Below are 18647 nucleotides of genomic sequence, written 5' to 3'. Positions count from 1 at the left end.
AAGCTATAGTAAGAGATAAAGAAGGACACTACATAATGATAAAGGGAACAATCCAACAAGAGGATATAACCCTAGTAAACATTTAGGTACCCAACTTAGGAGCACCTAAATATGTAAAGCAAAACTTGACGGACATAAAGTAAGAGATCGACATGAATACAGTTATAGTTGGGGATTTTAACACCCCATGGACTTCAATGGATATGTCTTCCAGGCAGAAAATCAACAAGGAGAGAGCAGCCTTAAACCATACACTAAATCAAATGGATTTAATTGATATCTTCAGAGCATCTGACCCCAAAGTGGCAAAATATACAAGTGCACATGGAACATTTTCTAGGACAGACCACATCTTGGGACACAAAACAACTCTCAATAAATTTAAGATTGAAATCATACCAAGCAACTTCTATGTCCATAATGCTATGAAACTGGGAATTAATCATAAGAAAGACACTGAAAAAAACACAAAGACATGGAAGCTAAATAGCACTGTTATTAAACAGTGAATGGGTCAACAATGAGATCAAGGAAGAATCAAAAGGTACTTTAAAACAAATCAAAAATGAGGACACAATCACCCAAAATCAGTGGGACACTGGGAATGAAACCCTAAAAGGAAAATTCATAGCATTACAGGCCTATCTTAAAAAATAGGAAAAAGCTCAAGTAAATAATCTAACTTCACACTTAAAGGAACTTGAAAAAAACAACAAACAATACCCAAAGTTAGTAGAAGAAAGGAAATAATAAAGATCGGAGGAGAAATAAATGAAATAGAGTTGCCCTAAGAAAAAATAGAAAGATCAATGAATCCAAGAGCTGGTTATTTGAAAAGATAAACAAGATTGAGAAACCTTTAACCAGTCTCATCAAAAAAAAAAAAAAGAAAGAAAGAAAGAAAAAGGACCCAAATTAATAAAATCAGAAGTGAAAGAGGAGAAATAACAACTAACAGTAAAGAAATACAAAGGATTGTAAGAAAATATTATAAACAATTATATGCCAACAAACTGGACATCTGGACAAAATGAATAAATTCCTAGACTAACAATCATCCCAAAATAAATCAGGAAGAATCAGAAAATCTGAATAGTCAGATTACACCTAATTAAATTAAAGCAGTAATAAAAAAAAAACTCCCAAAAAACAAAAGCTCTGAACCAGATGGCTTCACAGGTGAATTTTAGCAAACACTCCAAAAACTAACACCTCTCCTTCTCAAACTATTTCCTAAAATTCAAGAAGAGAGAAGGCTCCCAAACTCATTTTACAAGCCCAGCAACAATTCTGAAACCAGATAAAGATACTACAAAGAAAGAAAATTATAGTCCCATATCCCTGATGGACATAGATGCTAAAATCCTCAACAAAATGTTAGCAAACCGAATACAGGAACGCATCAAAAAGATCACACACCATGATTAAGCGGGATTTGTTCCAGGAATACAAAGTTGGTATAACATTTGCAAGTCAATAAATGTGATTCACCACACAAACAAAAAGGACAATGAAACACATGGTCATATCAACAGATGCAGACCAAGGTTTTGCCAAAATCCAGCACCCATTTATGGTAAAACCTCTCAGCAAGGTGGGAATAGAGGGAACATATGTAAACACAATGAAGGTCACATTTGACAAACATCTGCCAGCATCATACTCAGTGGGCAGAAACTACAAGCATTCCCCTCAAGATCGGAAACAAGAACTGGATGTCTGCTTTCACCTCTCTTATTCAATACAGTACTGGAAGCCCTAGCCGCAGCAATCAGACAAGAAGAAGAAACAAAAGGCATCCAAATGGAAAGGAGGAAGTTAAACTGTCTTTATTTGCAGGTGACATGAGTACTGTACATAGAGAACTGCAAAGATTCCACCAAAAAACTACTAGAACTGATCATTGAATTCAGCAAAGTAGTAGGATACAAAATTAATATCCACAAATCAGTGGCATATTTACATGCCAATAACAAACTAACATAAAGGGAAATTAAGAAAATAATCCCGTTCACAATTGCTTCAAAAAGAATAAAATACCTAGGAATTAACCTAACCAAGGAGGTAAAAGACCCGCACATGGAAAATTATAACACAGGAAAGAAAGAAATTGAAGAAAAAACAAATAAGTGGAAGCACATGCCATGTTCATGGATAGGAAGAATTAACATCATTAAAATGTTCATACTACCTAAAGCAATCTATAGATTCAACATAATTCTTATCAAGATTCCAATGACAAATTTCACAGAACAAAAACAAATATTTCAAAAATTTATATGGAACCACAAAAGGCCCCACATAGCAACACTGATCCTGAGAAAGAAGAACAGAGTCGGAGGAATCACACTACCTAATATGAAACTATACTATAAGGCCATAGTTATCAAAACAGCATGGTACTGGCATAAACACAGACACATAGATCAATGGAACAGAATAGAGAGCCCAGAAATAAACCCACACCTTTATAGTCAATTAATATTTGACAAAGGAAGCAAATACATACAATGGGGTAAAGAGAGTTTATTCAATCGGTGGTGTTGGGTAAATTGGACAGATACATGCAAAAAAATGAAAATAGACCACCTGGTTACACCACACAAAAGAATAAATTCAAAATGGATCAAAGACTTAAATGTTAGACTGAAACTATAATAATAATAGAAGAAAACACAGGCAGCAAAATCTTGGACATTGCTCATAGCAATTTTTTTTTTAATGGGATATCTCCCCACAGGCAAGGGAAACAAAAGAAAAAATAAACAAATGGGACTACATCAATCTAAAAATGTTTGCACAGCAAAGGAAATCAACAAAATAAAAAGACAACCCACAGAACGGGAGGACATATTTGCCAATACATCTGATAAGGGGTTAATATCCAAAATTTATAAAGCACTTACAAAACTAAACACCAAAAAACCCGAAAAAAACCCAACCAAAGATGGGCAAAGGACCTGGATAGACACTTCTACAAAGAGGACATAGACATAGCAAATAGACATATAAAAAGATGTTCGACATCACTAATTACCAGAGAAATGCAAATTAAAACCACAATTAGGGATGGAGGCGAAGGTAGACACACTGTGCCTCCTCGCACAACCAAAAGAAGGACAACAATTTAAAAACAAAAAAAACAGAACTGACAGAAAATCGAACTGTATGAAAGTCTGACAACCAAGGAGTTAAAGAAGAACCATTCATCCAGAACAGTAGGAGGGGTGAAGTCGGGCAACCGGGCAGAGAGGACTCGCGGCAAGGCAGCAGCTGGAGGAGTGGGTGGTCCCTCATTCTCATGACGATAAACCAGAAGGAACAACTGGGGAGTGAGACAGACTGCACAACCCAGGGCTCCAGCGTGGGGAAATAAAGCCTCAAACCTCTGACTGAAAACACCTGTGGGGGTTAAGGCAGCAGCTGGAGAAACTCCCAGACTCACAGGAGAGTTCCTTGGAGAGAACCACAGGGGCCGAGAATGCACACAAGCCCACCCACCCGGGAATCAGCACCAGAAGGGTCTAATTTGCTTGTGGTAGTGGGGGAAGTGACTGAAATCCAGCAGAGAGCAGAGCAAGTGCCGTTGTTTCCTCTCCGACTCCTCCCCCACATACAGTGTCACAGTACAGCAATGAGTGTTTTTTTTGTCTCCGCACTCCTAACAGGAGTGCGGAGACAAAAAAAAAAAAAAAAAAATGGCCTAAATGAAAGAACACATCAAAGCTCCAGAAAAAATACAACTAAGCAACGAAGAGATAGCCAACCTATCGGATGCACAGTTCAAAACACTGGTTATCAAGACACTCACAGAATTGGTTGAATTTGTTCAAAAACCAGATGAAAAAATGAAGCCTATGCTAAGAGAAACAAAGGAAAATATACAGGGAACCAATAGTGTTGGGAAGGAAACTGGTACTCAAATCAATGGTGTGAACCAGAAGGAAGAAAGAAACATCCAACCAGAAAAGAATGAAGAAACAAGAATTCAAAAACATGAGGAGATGCTTAGGGACCTCTAGGACATCTTTAAACATTCCAACATCCGAACCATACAGGTACCAGAAGGAGAAGAGGAAGAACAAAAAATTGAAAACTTATTTGAACAAATAATGAAGGAGAACTCCCCTCATCTGGCGAAGGAAATAGACTTCCAGGAAGTCCAGGAAGCTCAGAGAGTCCCAAAGAAGCTGGACCCAAGGAGGAACACACCAAGGCACATCATAATTACATTCCCCAAGATGAAACAGAAGGAGAGAATCTTAGAAGCAGCAAGAGAAAAGGACACAGTTACCTACAAAGGGGTTCCCATAAGACTGTCAGCTGATTTCTCCAAAGAGACCTTACAGGCAAGAAGGGGCTGGAAAGAATTATTCCAAGTCATGAAAGGCAAGGGACTACATCCAAGATTACTGTATCCAGCAAAGCTATCATTTAGAATGAAAGGGCAGATAAAGTGCTTCTCAGATAAGGTCCAGTTAAAGGAGTTCATCATCACCAAGCCCTTCTTATATAAAATGTTAAAGAGACTTATCTAAGAAAAAGAAGATAAAAGATATGAACAATAAAATGACAGCAAACTCACAGTTATTAACAACCACACCTAAAACAAAACCAAAAGCAAACTAAGCAAACAACTAGAACAGGAACAGAACCACAGAAATGGAGATCTCATGAAGGGTTATCAATAGGGGAGCGGGAGGAGGAGAGAGGGGGAAAAGGTAGCATAGAGAGAGAATAAGTAGCATAAATGGTAGGTAGAAAATAGACAGGAGGAGGCTAAGAATAGTATAGGAAATGTTGTGGCCAAAGATCTTATATATATGACCCATGGACATGAGCTAAAGGAGGGAATGTGGGTGGGAGGGGGTGTGCAGGTGGAGGGGAAAAAGGGGAGAAATGGGACAACTGTAATAGCAGAATCAATAAAATATATTTGTTTAATAAGAGTTTTAAACATTTTATTTGTCATTGTAAATGTTTAATCTTTTTTTTTAATTTTTATTGTTATTCAATTACAGTTGTATGCCTTTTCTCCCCATCCCTCCATCCCACCCCAGCCAAACCCCCCTCCCTCCACCACCTCCACCCTCCCCCTTGATTTTGTCCATGTGTCCTTTATAGTAGTTTCTGTAATTCCCTCTCCTTGAAACACTGAAGAACAATCTAACAATAAAATATATTTTAAAAATTAAAAAAAATAAAATCACAATTAGTTACGATGTCACACCTGTCAGAATGGCTATCATCAATAAATCAACAAGTGCTGGTGAGGATGTGAAGAAAGGGGAATGCTTTTGCACTGCTGGTGGGAATGCAGATTGGTATAGCCACTATGGAAAGCTGTATGAAGATACCTCAAAAAATTAAAAATGGCCCTGGCTGGTGTGGCTCAGTGGATTGTGTGCTGGCCTGTGAACCAAAGGGTTGCTGGTTTGATTCCCAGTCAGGGCACATGCCTGGGTTGCATGCCAGGTCCCCAGTAGGGGGCGCTTAAGAGGCAACCACACATTGATGTTTCTCTCCCTCTCTCCCTCTCTTTTCTCCTTTCTCTAGAAATAAATAAAATCTTTTAAAAAATAATTTAAAAAATTTAAAATGTATCTTCCTTTTGTTCTAGTGATCCCACCTGTGGAAATATATCTGAAAGAACCCAAAACAATTTGAAAGAACGTAAGCACCCCTATGTTCATTGCAGCATTATTTACAATTGCCAAGATACAGAAGCAGCCCAAGTGTCTATCAATAGATGAGTGGATAAAACAACTATGGGACATTTACACAATGGAATTCTATTCAGCTATAAAAAAGAATAAAATGTTACCCTTTGCAACAGCATGGATGGTCTTGGAGAACATTGTGCTAAGTGAAATTAGCCAGTCAGAGAAAGCAAATACCATACTATTTCACTCATCTGTGGAATCTAATGAACAAACTGATCTAACAAGCAAAACAAAGACAGACTCATAGAAGGAAAACAGGATGACAGCTAAAGGGTGGGGATGCTGAGGGGGTGGAGCAATTGAGCAAAATGGAAAAAAGAGTGTAGACATGGGCAACAGTTTAGTGATTGCTGGGGGGGAGGGTGGTATAAAGGTCTAAATGGTAATGGAAGAAATACAATAAAGATTAAATTTTTAAAAAAAGAAATGAAAGATGACTGTGGGATATTCTTAATATATTGTACATACTGATAAATGGTGCCCAGAAATCTGAATTATTGTCTAAACAGAACTAGGAATATAACCCGCATTTCTAACTTCTAGTTATCTTCCCTGGGAAGCACAAATTTTATTTGATTTAGAAATCAAGGACTTCTGGTTAGAGTTTTATAGCACTTTAAAATATAACAAAGAAAATAAACCTAATATTACTCTGACCTGGCAATGATATCATAGAAATGCATTTTGTTTTCCCTCTCTTCACTTAAAGACTTTAGGAGATTGGTGAAAGTGCCTGAAGTTTGCAACTCCTGCATGGTATCTGCAATCACATCACTGAGAAACTGCCTGTAAGGAGAAAAAAAATAAGTTAATGATATACATATTTCCCTACATTCACGAAGAGCTACAGGAGTCAGACAAGTGAAAACCCAGAAGAAATAACGTAAGTTGGAATTATTTCTGGAATGCCAGAGTGGTTTAGTATCAGAAAATATATGAAAGAATTCATCACACTAGTACAGGCAAAAGGAGAAAAGCCATATGATCCTTGTAATAAATGTAGAAAAAGCATTTGGCAAAATTCAACACATATTTATTTGTAAACAAACAAAAAGCTCTTAGAATACTAGAAATAAGACAACTTTCTTAACCTGAAAAAGTCTACATACCAAGGACTGACAAACATTGAATGTATGGTATGGTAATACATATACATTTAAAAACATATAAAACTATAGGTATTATTTAAATAATGCACATACATACCTAATAAAAGTGTCACAATTTGCAAAAGAATAATTCTGAAGAGTTTATCTTTGGGGGAAGAGTAACAGGACAGGGGTCAGAGACTTTGATTGTATCTGAAGTTATTTTATTTAAAAAAATATTAGGCCCTGGCTGGTGTGGCTCAGTGGATTGAATGGCAATCTGCAAACTGAAAGGTCACCCGTTCAAATCCCACTCACGGCACATGCCTGGGTAGTGGGCCAGGTCCCCAGTTGGGGGCATGTGAGAGGCAACCAGTAGCTGTATCTCTCACACATTGATGTTTCTCTCCCTCTCTTTCTCCCTCTCTTTCCCTCTCTCTAAAAGTAAGTAAATAAAATATGTTAAAGAAATAAAAATATTGGGTTGGCCAAAAATTCATTTGGTTTTTTCCATAAGATGGCTCTAGTAGTGCTTAGTTGTATTTATCTTCAATTGAAACAATTTTGTTAGATTGTATTGTGACAGCTGTCATGTCAGCACCGATTTAAAAAATAACATCAAAATTGGTAAATTTTTGTATAGACATTTTAATATTGAAGATGAAGAAAATACATCACATTTTTGGCATGTTATGCTTTATTATTTTAAGAAAGGTAAAAACACAACTGAAACACAAAGAAAGATTTGTGCAATGTATGGAAAAGTTGCTATGACTAAGCAAATGTGTCAAAAGTGGTTTTGCAAAGTTTTGTGTTGGAGAGTTCTTGCTGGATGATGCTCATGGTCTGGTAGACCAGTTGAAGTTGACAGCAACCAAATTGAGAGAGTAATTGAGAATAGTCAACGCTATACCATGTGGGAGACGGCCTATATATTCAAAATATCCAAATCAATAAAGTTATTGGTGAAAATGAAAAATGTACCTTTTATTTTATGGAAAAAAACATACAGAGTTTTTGGCTAACCCAATAGAAAGCTCAAGCAATCATGGTAAAATGTTAAGATTTGGTGGTTACATTGATATGTATTCATTATTTTATTATTTATATTTTTCATCATTTTTTTGAAATAGATAATTTTTAAAAAGTTAAATTTTTTTAATCTATTTGACTTCAATATTGAGGCAAGCCTCTGTACAGTCTTTTTTTTTTTTAATGATTTTATATTATTTTTATTTTTAGAAAGAGGGGAAGGGAAGGAGAAAGAGAGGGACAGAAACATCAATGTGTGGTTGCCTCTTGCACACCCCCTACTGGGGACCTGGCCCACAACCCAGGCATGTGCCCTGAGTGGGAATCAAACCAGAAACCCTTTGATTTGCAGACTGGCACTCAATGCACTGAGCCACAGCATCTAGGGCTTAAGTGCAAAACTTTTAAACTGCTATTTAATGTCTTGATATAGAGTCAGCAAGAATTACACTTACTATGTTACATACTAATTTATAAGTAATGACTCATTCAAAATTCAATAATTTTTTCTTAATAATTAAGTATACTAAAGTCAAGAAACTGAAAATCTATGAGCCTCACACTAAGAATGAAAAGGGTATTAACTAGATCAGGCAGTTTATAAGCAGTACACCTTTCTGTCATGTCAGCAAATCTGGCCCAGACTGATTTTAACAAAAGACATTAATCTTCTAATGCAGGGGTCCACAACTGCTTTCTGTAAAGGGGCAAACAGTATATATTTTTGGCTTTGCGGGCCATAAATTCTCTCTTGCAACTACTAAGCTCTGCTGTTGTAGTATGAAAACCACCATACACCATATGTAAACAAATGGGCAATTATAAATTCCATAAAATTTATTTTCAAAAACTGTCTGCAGGCTGGGTTTGCCTAGTGGCCCTAGGTAATTACTATAAGCTCTCATTTACCAAAAATCCTTATCATAATGTTATACCCTCTTTAAACTTAACAGACTTTTTGTTAGCAAGTCAGTTGACAACAACAACAAAAAAATGAATGAGAGTGGAAATTGAGATTGCCTTCTTTTTAAAAGATTTTACCTATTCATTTTTAGAGAGAGATGAAGAGAGGCAGAAAGAGAGGGAGAGAAACAGATTGGTTATCGGTTGCCTCCCTCAGGTCACCACCAGGGACCTGGCCCAGAATTGCTGATGTTTCAATTTGCAGGATGACGCCCAACCTGCCCAACCCACCGAGCCCAGCCACTCCAGTCAGGGCAAGACTGTGTCTAAAAACCCTCAGGATTATAACTGAAATAAGCCAGTCAATGAAAGACAAATACCATATGATCACACTTAAAACTGGAATCTAATGAACAAAATAAACTAATAAATAGAATCAGAAGCACAAAAACATGGAACAGACTTGACAGCTATAAGATGGGAGGGACTGGTTGAAGGAAGGTGAAGGGATTAGACCAAGAACAATAAGCATGACCCATGGACATGAACAATGGTATGGGGCCTGACTGTTGGAATGGGGGGGGGGACAAAGGGGGAAACTGGGACAACTGTAGTAGTATAAACAATTTTTTTAAAAAATCAGGATTAAAACATAGCTTGAAATTTGTCTACTTTGATAATGTCTGTGTCTTATTAATGGATAAAGCATCACAATAGCTACCAATTTGTGCCACAATAATGTTGCAAAGTTGCTATCATTCTCTCAATACTTGCTCCCTTACTTTCAATTGTATCACACTTCCTCTAGGCAGTGGTTAGCTAACCATAACACCAGCAGCTACTTTGGATGTAAGGACCACCCTTAAGAGAACACCCATCTATAAGAGAACAGCCAGCCACCCTTGCACCCACCCGCTCTTCATCCATCAAAAACTACATTGTTATAATTCCAAATATGTTCTCCTTCCTTACCTATCAATTTGAATTTTCTTCAGAGTCTCTATAGTAGTTATGGTCTGCTTTGTAGGTTTTTGAAGGACAAAATCTTGCATTTTGTTAAATCCGTTGGCAAGTTGGCCTCCTTGTCTGATTTCTGGCAACTTGGGTTCTTCTTTAGGCAAGAATGTACTGGATATTTTTGAGGTTCTTGAGACCACTGGAGGTTTTTCCAAACGTTTTTCTTCTAAATTCATTTCATTGTTTTTCTTCTAAAAACAATAATTGATGTTTTATGTAAGATAGATTTTAAAGAGTTAAAAAAACAAAGCTATAAGAGGGTCTCTCCCCACGCTTTTCAACCTCATTTTCTCCCACTCGTACTTTATATTAGAAGAAAATTACCCTTTTCTTCAGCCACACCAAACCATATGTCCTGCTGTTTGTATCTTCCTGACTTTAGAAAACATTCCCAACTTATCACCTGGTAAACTTTCAGACTATAACCAAAGGTAAAATTCTTTATAAAATCTATTAGCAAACACTTAACATATTGTAATTATTTGTATAAATATCTCCATTAGATTGTAAATTCTATTAGAGAAGCAAAAGTGTCTTAGAGATATTGGTTCACCTTAAATTATTTTTGATATAAGATTGGATATTAAATAACTGGTCATCTTTATAACTCCATTACTTAGACCAATGCCTAGGGTATAGTAGAGACTTAAATACTCATTGAACACATATGAATTTGAAATATAAAGAATGGATTCATACCAAAAAGCAGAAGTTGATAGTATATTTAGTGGTATATATTTCAAAGGTCATGTGCAGAAAAGCCAAAACATTCTTTTTTAATTTTATTTATTGATTTTAGACAGAGAGAGGGAGAAACATCGATTTGTTGTTCCAGTTATTCATACCTTCATTGGTTGATCTTCTTAAGTACTTTTTAAATTGATTATGCTATTACAGTTTTCCCAATTTTCCCCCTTTACCCCCCCTCTGTCCTCTACCCCCAACCCTCCAGTATCCCCCCCCTTAGTTCATGTCCATGGGTTTTACATATAAGTTCTTTGAGTTCTCTATTTCCTATACCATTTATCTCTCCCTATTTTTGCGCCTATCAATTATGCTTTTTCTTCCTTGTACCATTTTTCCCCTGTCCCTTCCCCCTCACCACTGAAATCTCTCCACGTGATCTCCATTTTTCTGATTCTGTTCCTGTTCTAGTTGTTTGCTTAGTTTTTGTCTTCGTTGTTTGTCTTTTCTTTTAGGTTCATTTGTTGATAGTTGTGAGTTTGCTGTCATTTTACTGTTCATATCTTTCATCTTCTTTTTCTTAGATAAATCCCTTTAACATTTCATATAATAAGGGCTTGGTGATGATGAACTCCTTTAGCTTTACCTTATCTGGGAAGCACTTTATCTGCCCTTCCATTCTAAATGATAGCTTTGCTGGATAGATTAATCTTGGATGTAGATCCCTGCCTTTCATGACTTGGAATACTTCTTTCCAGCCCCTTCTTGACTGCAAAGTTTCTTTTGAGAAATCAGCTGATAGTCTTTATAGGCACTCCTTTGTAGGTAACTGTCTCCTTTCCTCTTGCTGCTTTTAGGATTATCTCTTTGCCTTTAATGTTGGGTAATGTAATTATGATGTGCCTTGGTGTGTTCCTCCTTGGGTCCAACTTCTTTGGGACTCTCTGGGCTTTCTGGGAGTCTATTTCCTTCATCAAATCGGGGAAGTTTTCCTTCATTATTAGTTCAAATAAGTTTTCAATTTCTTCCTGTTCTTCTTCTCCTTCTGGTACCCCTATAATTTGGATATTGGAGCATTTCAGGCTTCCCAGAGGTTTGTAACTCTCTCTTCACTTTTTTGAATTCTTGTTTCTTCATTCTGTTCCAGTTGGATGTTTATTTTCCTCTTTTATTGCAAATGGTTGCTTTGAATCCTAGTTTCCTTCCTGTCACTGTTGGTTCCCTGAATATTTTGCTGTATTTCATTTTGGGTATCTTTCACTTTCCCACCAAGTTCAGTCAGTTCTTTGAGCATTTTGATTACCAGGGCTTTAAATTCTCCATCAGATAGGTTGACTATCTCATCGCTTAGCTCTCTTTCTAGTTTTGTTGTTCTTTCAGTTGGGCCATATTTCTTTGTCTCGGCACACCTGATAAGTTGTAAGGGGGAGGGACCTTAGGTATTCACCAGGGCAGAGCAACCCTCCTTGCTGCACTCTGGGCTGCCTGTTGGGGAAGGGCCAGAGAGGGAACAAAGCAGCCCACCTGCTTGCCTCTAGCACACTTTCTAACGAACTCTCATGTGAGACTGGGAGTTTCACCCACCTCAGCAAGTGCTGTAGTCCACAGTCAACTCTTGAGTCTCATTTTCACCTTCAGCCAGCCCAGCCGCATCATTGCAGTTTTCCTCAGCTGGCCCCGCCCTTACAGTCCACCTCCTCGCCTACTGGGCTGGTTGTTCTGGTAGACTTTTTCTTTAATTTCTTGGTTGTTGGGAGTTTCATGCAGTTTGATTTTCTGGCACTTCTGGTTGTTTATTGATTTTAGATTGGTTGTTATTCCCCTTTTGGTTGAGCAAGGAAGCAAAGGGTTTCGATCTACACCCCACCTTGGCTGGAACCCACTGGTTGATTCTTATATGTGCACTGACTAGGGATCGAACCCACAACCTTGGCATATCTGGCCAACATTCTAACCATCTCAGCTACCTGGCCTGGGGCCAAAACAATTTATTTTTTAGATACAAACTTGAATACTAAGGAGCAAGCATTACCATAGGAACAGAATATGTCTTTTCATTGATGATTCCTATTTAATCTGTGGCTAAAATCTTAAACTATGGAAAAGCCATATAACATAGTGACTATGCATATGTACTCTGAAACTAGACTTCCTTGTTTGAATACTGGCTCTATCTCTTACTAAACTGTATTGATTTTAGGCAACTATTTGGCATCCCTATGCCTCCATTTTCCTTTTGGTAAAATTGGTCTAAGAATAGCATCAGCCCTCATAGACTTATTATGAAGGTACAATAAATTAATGTACATAAAGGATTTAGAATAGTACACAGAACTATGTAAGTCCTACATATATTGTGATTTACTTAAATTCTTGTGCTGATCCCATGCAAAGAAAGGTTTGTCTGCATATCAATACACAAAGCCTAGGCCTTCCTTAGCAAAATTTCAACTAGCTTAGAAATGGTTTATTTTTTAAATATCCTTAAAAGATTAGTAAATACAGCCCTGGCTGGTGTGGCTCAGTGGATTAAGTGCCATCCTGTGTAAAAAAAAGGGTCACCCTTTTGATTCCCAGTCAGGGTATATGCCTGGGTTGTGGGCCAGGTCCCCCAGCAGGGGGCATGTGAGAAGCAACCACACAGTGATGTTTCTCTCCCTCTCTACCTCCCTTCCCCTCTCTAAAAATAAGTAAAATTTAAAAGAAATTAAATTTTAAAATATTCCTTTAAATCAAAATTGATTTGACTGACTACAAAAAGCAGCAATAGTATTTTGGCTATCAAACTGAAATTTATCTGGACATAAGGAAAACTTTCAATGCATGGATGGTTATTATTTTAGATTTTTTTGTGTAGGAAAGAAAGGGGAAATGTAAGGCCTAAGAAGCTGTTTTTTATTTTATTTTTTTATTTTTTATTGCCCAACCATTTTTCCTTTATCTCTATGCTTAGGCATCTGGAAAAGGAAGCAAATGTGTCAAACCGATTTACTGATTACTAGAAATAAATATGAATTTTTAGAAGAAAACTTTAAGGAAGCTAAATGTTCTATTTAGTCCAGCCACTAAAAAAGATTTTTATATAGCACACACTATGTACAATATAAGGTATTAAATCCTAAGAGATAAGATAAGAAAATGTTATTTCCTTTGAGGAGTCTCTTTCCAAACTTAGGTCCAATTATTCCCAATTCTGATATCTGGTATATTAGCATAGTTTCATCATTCCATTTCATGATTCTAACAAACGAAAATCTACTTGATGTCTTTACCTATAAAAATGGCTGTAAAAAAAGGAATAATGCTAACCAACCTTTCATCCCAAAGTTATCGTAAGGCTAAACAATGTAAAGCCTTTGGAGAAAAAAATTCACATACATACTAAGGTTTTAAAATGTATATCCTATGCCATACAGGTTAATGGCATAGTAAAATTAATGCATTAGAACAAACATAGTACTATGAAGTAAAAACAAAAAATGTTATCTTAAGAGATCCACAATTTTTTAAAATTATGGAACTAACCTGCATTGAAAAAGAGGTTTTAGGCTGCTGTTAATCAAGGTAAAAGAGTAAGCCTTTATTATTTATACTTCTATAAAATCATAAGCAGAACCTCTACTTAAGTCAGAAAATTTTGTGACTAAATACCATATCATTAAAAAGAATAAAACAGCACAAAAGTTTTGTTCTTTTACCTACTGGAGTGGTGAGTACAGCCAAGTGCTATTTATAAATTTGTGTTTTTCATTCTTTCTTAAATTTCTATAATGGCAAATTACCATTTTTCATGACTGAATTTAACATTGGTAAGTATTATAAGACTTCATCTTGTTAGCTGAGTATCTTCTCTTTTTATTTTTGATCCTTACTGAAGGAGACAATAAGTTGGAAGGAAACACTAGTTTCTTATGTACTATTTGTTAATTATCTTAATTTCTTAATTGGACTTATTTTAAATGCATTGAAAGGCTGAGTTCTTGGGTTTCCAATCTCTTTGCAATTCATAAATTGATAAGGAAATTAATTTCTTGTGAAGTTCCTACAATATCCATTAAGGTCATTTTAAAATTACTCCAAAACTCAGAATGTTAGCATTGGAAGTGACCATATAGATCATTTAGTTAAAATTCCATCACATTTTACAAGTGAGAAAACTAAGACCAAGACAGTAAAATGAATAGCTCATAGTACACAACTAAACTGCAAAGGTCTCCTGATTCCAAAGCTGGTGTTCTATTGAGATCTTGTATAAACTTGGAAAATTTTTAAAAAGCTTTGTAAACCCAGGTTATTCAAATAACAACAACAATAATTTTTAAATCCTAAGGAGCAATTAAAGGGAAATTTAATTATCTAGTCACAACAAATACGTACTTCTTTTCTGTTAGACATAGAAAGCAATCTACCCTCTCATTAATGTAGCAATTTTCATTTGTCATAGAATCAGAAATAAGAATACTTTCTGTACAACTTACATAGGTAATTTTGCTAAACTTAATAAATACGTATTTGGGGGCTTTGGGGGAATCATTATTAACTTTGTCACTCTTTATAGATGTTGGCCCACTTCCACATGAAAAGTAGGGAGCATCTACTTATGCTTACTATGCTACAATAACGCTGTCCATGGTCTATAATGACACAAACCATAGTAACTTACACAGAGGGAAAAGTTACTGAAATAAAAAGATTTTTATATTCATGCTCCAAGATGTTCCCCCAAATATTTGTTTTTGTGTGTATGAGAATTTATAACTGCACAAAGCTACTTTCTTCTTAGATCAATGTAGTACTTTTAATATTCACAATAGACCATTCAGATTACCAAACTTTCAGAAGAGGTTAAAAAACAGCTATCCTCTGTTAATTAGATGCAATTCCAAATCTAAGCAACTGTATATGCACTTTCATAGTTTAGGGCTGCTCTAAAGTTAAAAACCTTTTCTCATGTTTCAGAGATATTTACATCAAATTAAGACATTTACAATGGTTCATAGTATATGACAACCCAAATATCATTTTCACCTATCCTGTGTAAGGGAGTTAAGCATTCATAAGGTTCTCTAATAAATTAAGTGCATTTTCTCAACATAAATAATACAAGCTATTCTAAGTGTTTTACATTTATATCAGTGCATTATTTTCAAATACTAAACAGAATGAAATTATAATTAATGGTTATATTACAGTATTTGAGCAGATTATGGAATCTATCACCCAAATCACGTCAATACCATACTTTACGCAAAAACAACTTCACAGGCACACACAAAATAGAAAACAAAAAAATTTTTTTTAATTTAAAGTATACTATCTACTTGAAATTACACTAAACAATTTATTTTCACAAAGCAGCCAATTTCCAAACCCTTTTACTAATTTTGGCATTAGGAAAGTTCAATCCATTTGAATCTTCTGTTTTGTCATCCTATAAATGATGCTATCGTATCCAGGATCCATGTTCCAAATATTGTAAGAGATGATACTCACGGCCAAGGCCAAGGCGATCATTATCCAAAGTATCATGTTGAAAAGTACTGGATACTCAAAATTATACTTATATGAAAGTTTGTAAGGACTTGGTAAGCTCTCCTCTTGTTTTGCCTCAAGGATAGTCCTCGTCTTCCTCACAAAGGATGTGTCAAATGATCTGACAGTCACTAGCTCTACCACTGCATTCCCATCATAAAGATTATACATGTCATCTGCAAACTTTCGCAGGACATCAAGAAGGACCTTAGAAGCATCTCTGAATTGTTCAGAACCTTCTCCATAATGTTTCCCAATTCCATCCAAACCTGCCAGCTCCAGGGCATATAAATCAGGAGAATGATCTTTGGCTAGATGCTTATGTTGAGACAACAAACCCGAAATATCACATAGAACTTGGAGTTCAGAAAAAAAGAGCAGATCAACCTCATTGTTCCCACTTAGAGAATTGAGGGGAAGTGAATTAAGAACAGAGTTTTCTTGAAACAGACGATTGTGGAGCTGTGCTAATGTGACTGAAAGATCTTCAAAAACTGAATTTGCCTTCCCCATCATATATACTCTTTCCTCACTGGGAGCCAACTGCAAAACTATAGGTGTTTCTTCAGAAAATAAGGAGCAAATGGAATTTGCAACACTGTCAAGACTAAAACGAACTTCATTCTCCAAAGGGTACGAAATGGCACTGCCTGGAGGTAGAGTGAGTTTGTCCATTCCCTTCACCGTCACCATAATCGTAGCTTGAGGACGACGGAATAGGTTACCGACAGCAAGTCCCGGCCAAGAAAGGTCGTCTTTCACAGAGAAGCCCATGGCTACTGCAGCCACATCTGGGATTCGCTCTCCCGGTATAGGCCAATTTCCATTGCGGAAAACAACATACTCTGGTGATCTTAATATACTAAACTCATTCCCCAACACACCCGCCACCAAGGACAGAAGCACTAGGAGCAGAGCTATGGTTCTGCGCAGGCCGCAGCAGTGCAGGGCAACAGGCAGCGGGCTGGAGGAACGTGAGTGGTCACCGAAGCACCAGCGCGTAATGCGCTCCGGCTGGTCCTGGCTCCATGAGACAGCTCCATTGTCGTGGTCACCTCCGCTGGGGCCGCTGCTGCTATCTCCAACAATCTCCAGCTACCAATAAATATGTATTTGTATTTAAAATTGTTATGTTATATCTATAACCTAAGTTATTAAAATTAGTAAGAGTTTAAGAATGTATAAAGTTTTTGCACACTACCAAGTTGAGTTTTTTGGTAACTCAGTAAGTTCTTTGAGAAGTCCATAACATCACTGAAAATGTAATGGCTGACACAATGTTGTGAGGGATATTCAGAAAGGCAGATTGCAACATATTCTACAATGACAACAAAGTAATTTCCGATTAAAGCAATGTTTAGAGGGTCCAGTAGTTCAATTTCCTCCCACTAGTGTCATTGAGCTTTTAGCAACTGAGAAATATAAACAGACAATTCAGTAATTTGTCTGACCTCAGAGCATATACTGTATTTATACTGATTTAGCAATAGGCCTTTTGAATAATGCCATCATATTGAAAGACAAAGACATTCTGATTGGTAATGTACCTTGAGCTATGGCTATTTCACTCCATCAACTTAGAGCCCACATATTAGGTAATTATTATAGCCATTTATCTGAGATAAAGATGCTATTTCCGGAGTTAAATTTAATGACACAGGTACTATAAATGATGGAAAAAGAAAAAAGAGATTAAATAGTGAGCATATATATACCATGGTAGCACTTTGTCTTCTTTCATACTGAACTGGCATGATATAGGTTAGAATGGAGAGCTGGTCCGTGGTATCCTCCAGAACTGCAGAGACCCTCAGCATATCTAGAATGGAGAGTGGCTCTATGACTTCTGGGATAGTATCTATGTCTGTTTCTTTGGCTGTTTCTTCCTCTTCTACAACACTAGGTGGTTCACCTGTGACTGATACAGTCACCTCAGAATGCCAAGTTTTGGGAGGAAGACTTGAGGCTTCCAGTTGGCCTCTGTAGAGAAAATAAAGAAAAAATAAGTCAGCCACCAAATGTTTTTAAATTACTTAAATTCAAAAGCACAGGCAGCATGTACATTGGCTCCTGTGAAATCAATACTGTCATATATTATAACCCTGATAAAGAAAAAAAGTACGAGTTTGCATGTGATTCTGCTAAATACTTCTCAGTGACATTTTGACCAACCATAGGCAAGCTATTTACTGTTTAACAAAGTTATATAATCCATGAAATTTGGCTATGCTTAACCAATTTGAATTTAAACCAAAATCAACTTTTTTCTTAGCAACATCGTTAGATGCTAACCAAGTGTCTCATGATTAGTGAAAAATAGAAGGTACTCTCTAGTCTCCAAGATGGCCCACATGATTCTCATCTTCATGCCCTTTTGTAGTCTTTCCCACATTGAATAGGACTAACCTATGTAACGAAACAGATATCGTGGGTGCCAAGGCTAGGTGATAAAGGACATTGCGGCTTCTACCTTACTCTCTCATCTCTCTCCCTCTGTGGAAAACCAGCTGTCTTGTCAAGAGGACAGCACTGTGGATAGGGTCATGAGGGTGAGGAACAAAAGCCTCTTGCCAACAGCCAGCCCACATGCCAGCTCTATAAATGAGACATCTTGGCAGTGAATCCTCCTGCTCCAAGTCTCCATTTAATTGCAGCCCTGACCAGCTTT

The 18647-nt window shown here is 36.7% G+C and overlaps 1 protein-coding gene across 8 annotated transcripts in view; it reads right to left on the bottom strand.

The window, feature by feature from the left end:
* Nucleotides 1-18647, bottom strand: part of IQCG (IQ motif containing G) — a 120331-nt gene that overhangs the window by 93183 nt on the left and 8501 nt on the right. For 6 of the 8 annotated variants that reach the window (XM_045185987.3, XM_045185988.3, XM_045185990.3 and 3 more), the window contains 4 exons: nucleotides 17695-17959; nucleotides 15941-17074; nucleotides 9719-9954; nucleotides 6381-6509 (listed from right to left, as the gene is read on the bottom strand). In XM_045185987.3, the coding sequence (XP_045041922.2) occupies nucleotides 6381-6509; nucleotides 9719-9954; nucleotides 15941-17074; nucleotides 17695-17959 (1764 nt within the window). Of the gene's footprint in view, nucleotides 1-6380; nucleotides 6510-9718; nucleotides 9955-13321; nucleotides 17075-17694; nucleotides 17960-18647 lie in introns of those variants that run through there. The other 2 variants (XM_045185993.2, XM_045185992.3) reach the window with 2 other exon arrangements.

This window comes from Desmodus rotundus, chromosome 2 (genome assembly GCF_022682495.2).
Source record: "Desmodus rotundus isolate HL8 chromosome 2, HLdesRot8A.1, whole genome shotgun sequence".
Classification (NCBI taxonomy): Eukaryota; Metazoa; Chordata; class Mammalia; order Chiroptera; family Phyllostomidae; genus Desmodus; species Desmodus rotundus.
This window is presented reverse-complemented; position numbering and strand designations above follow the sequence as displayed.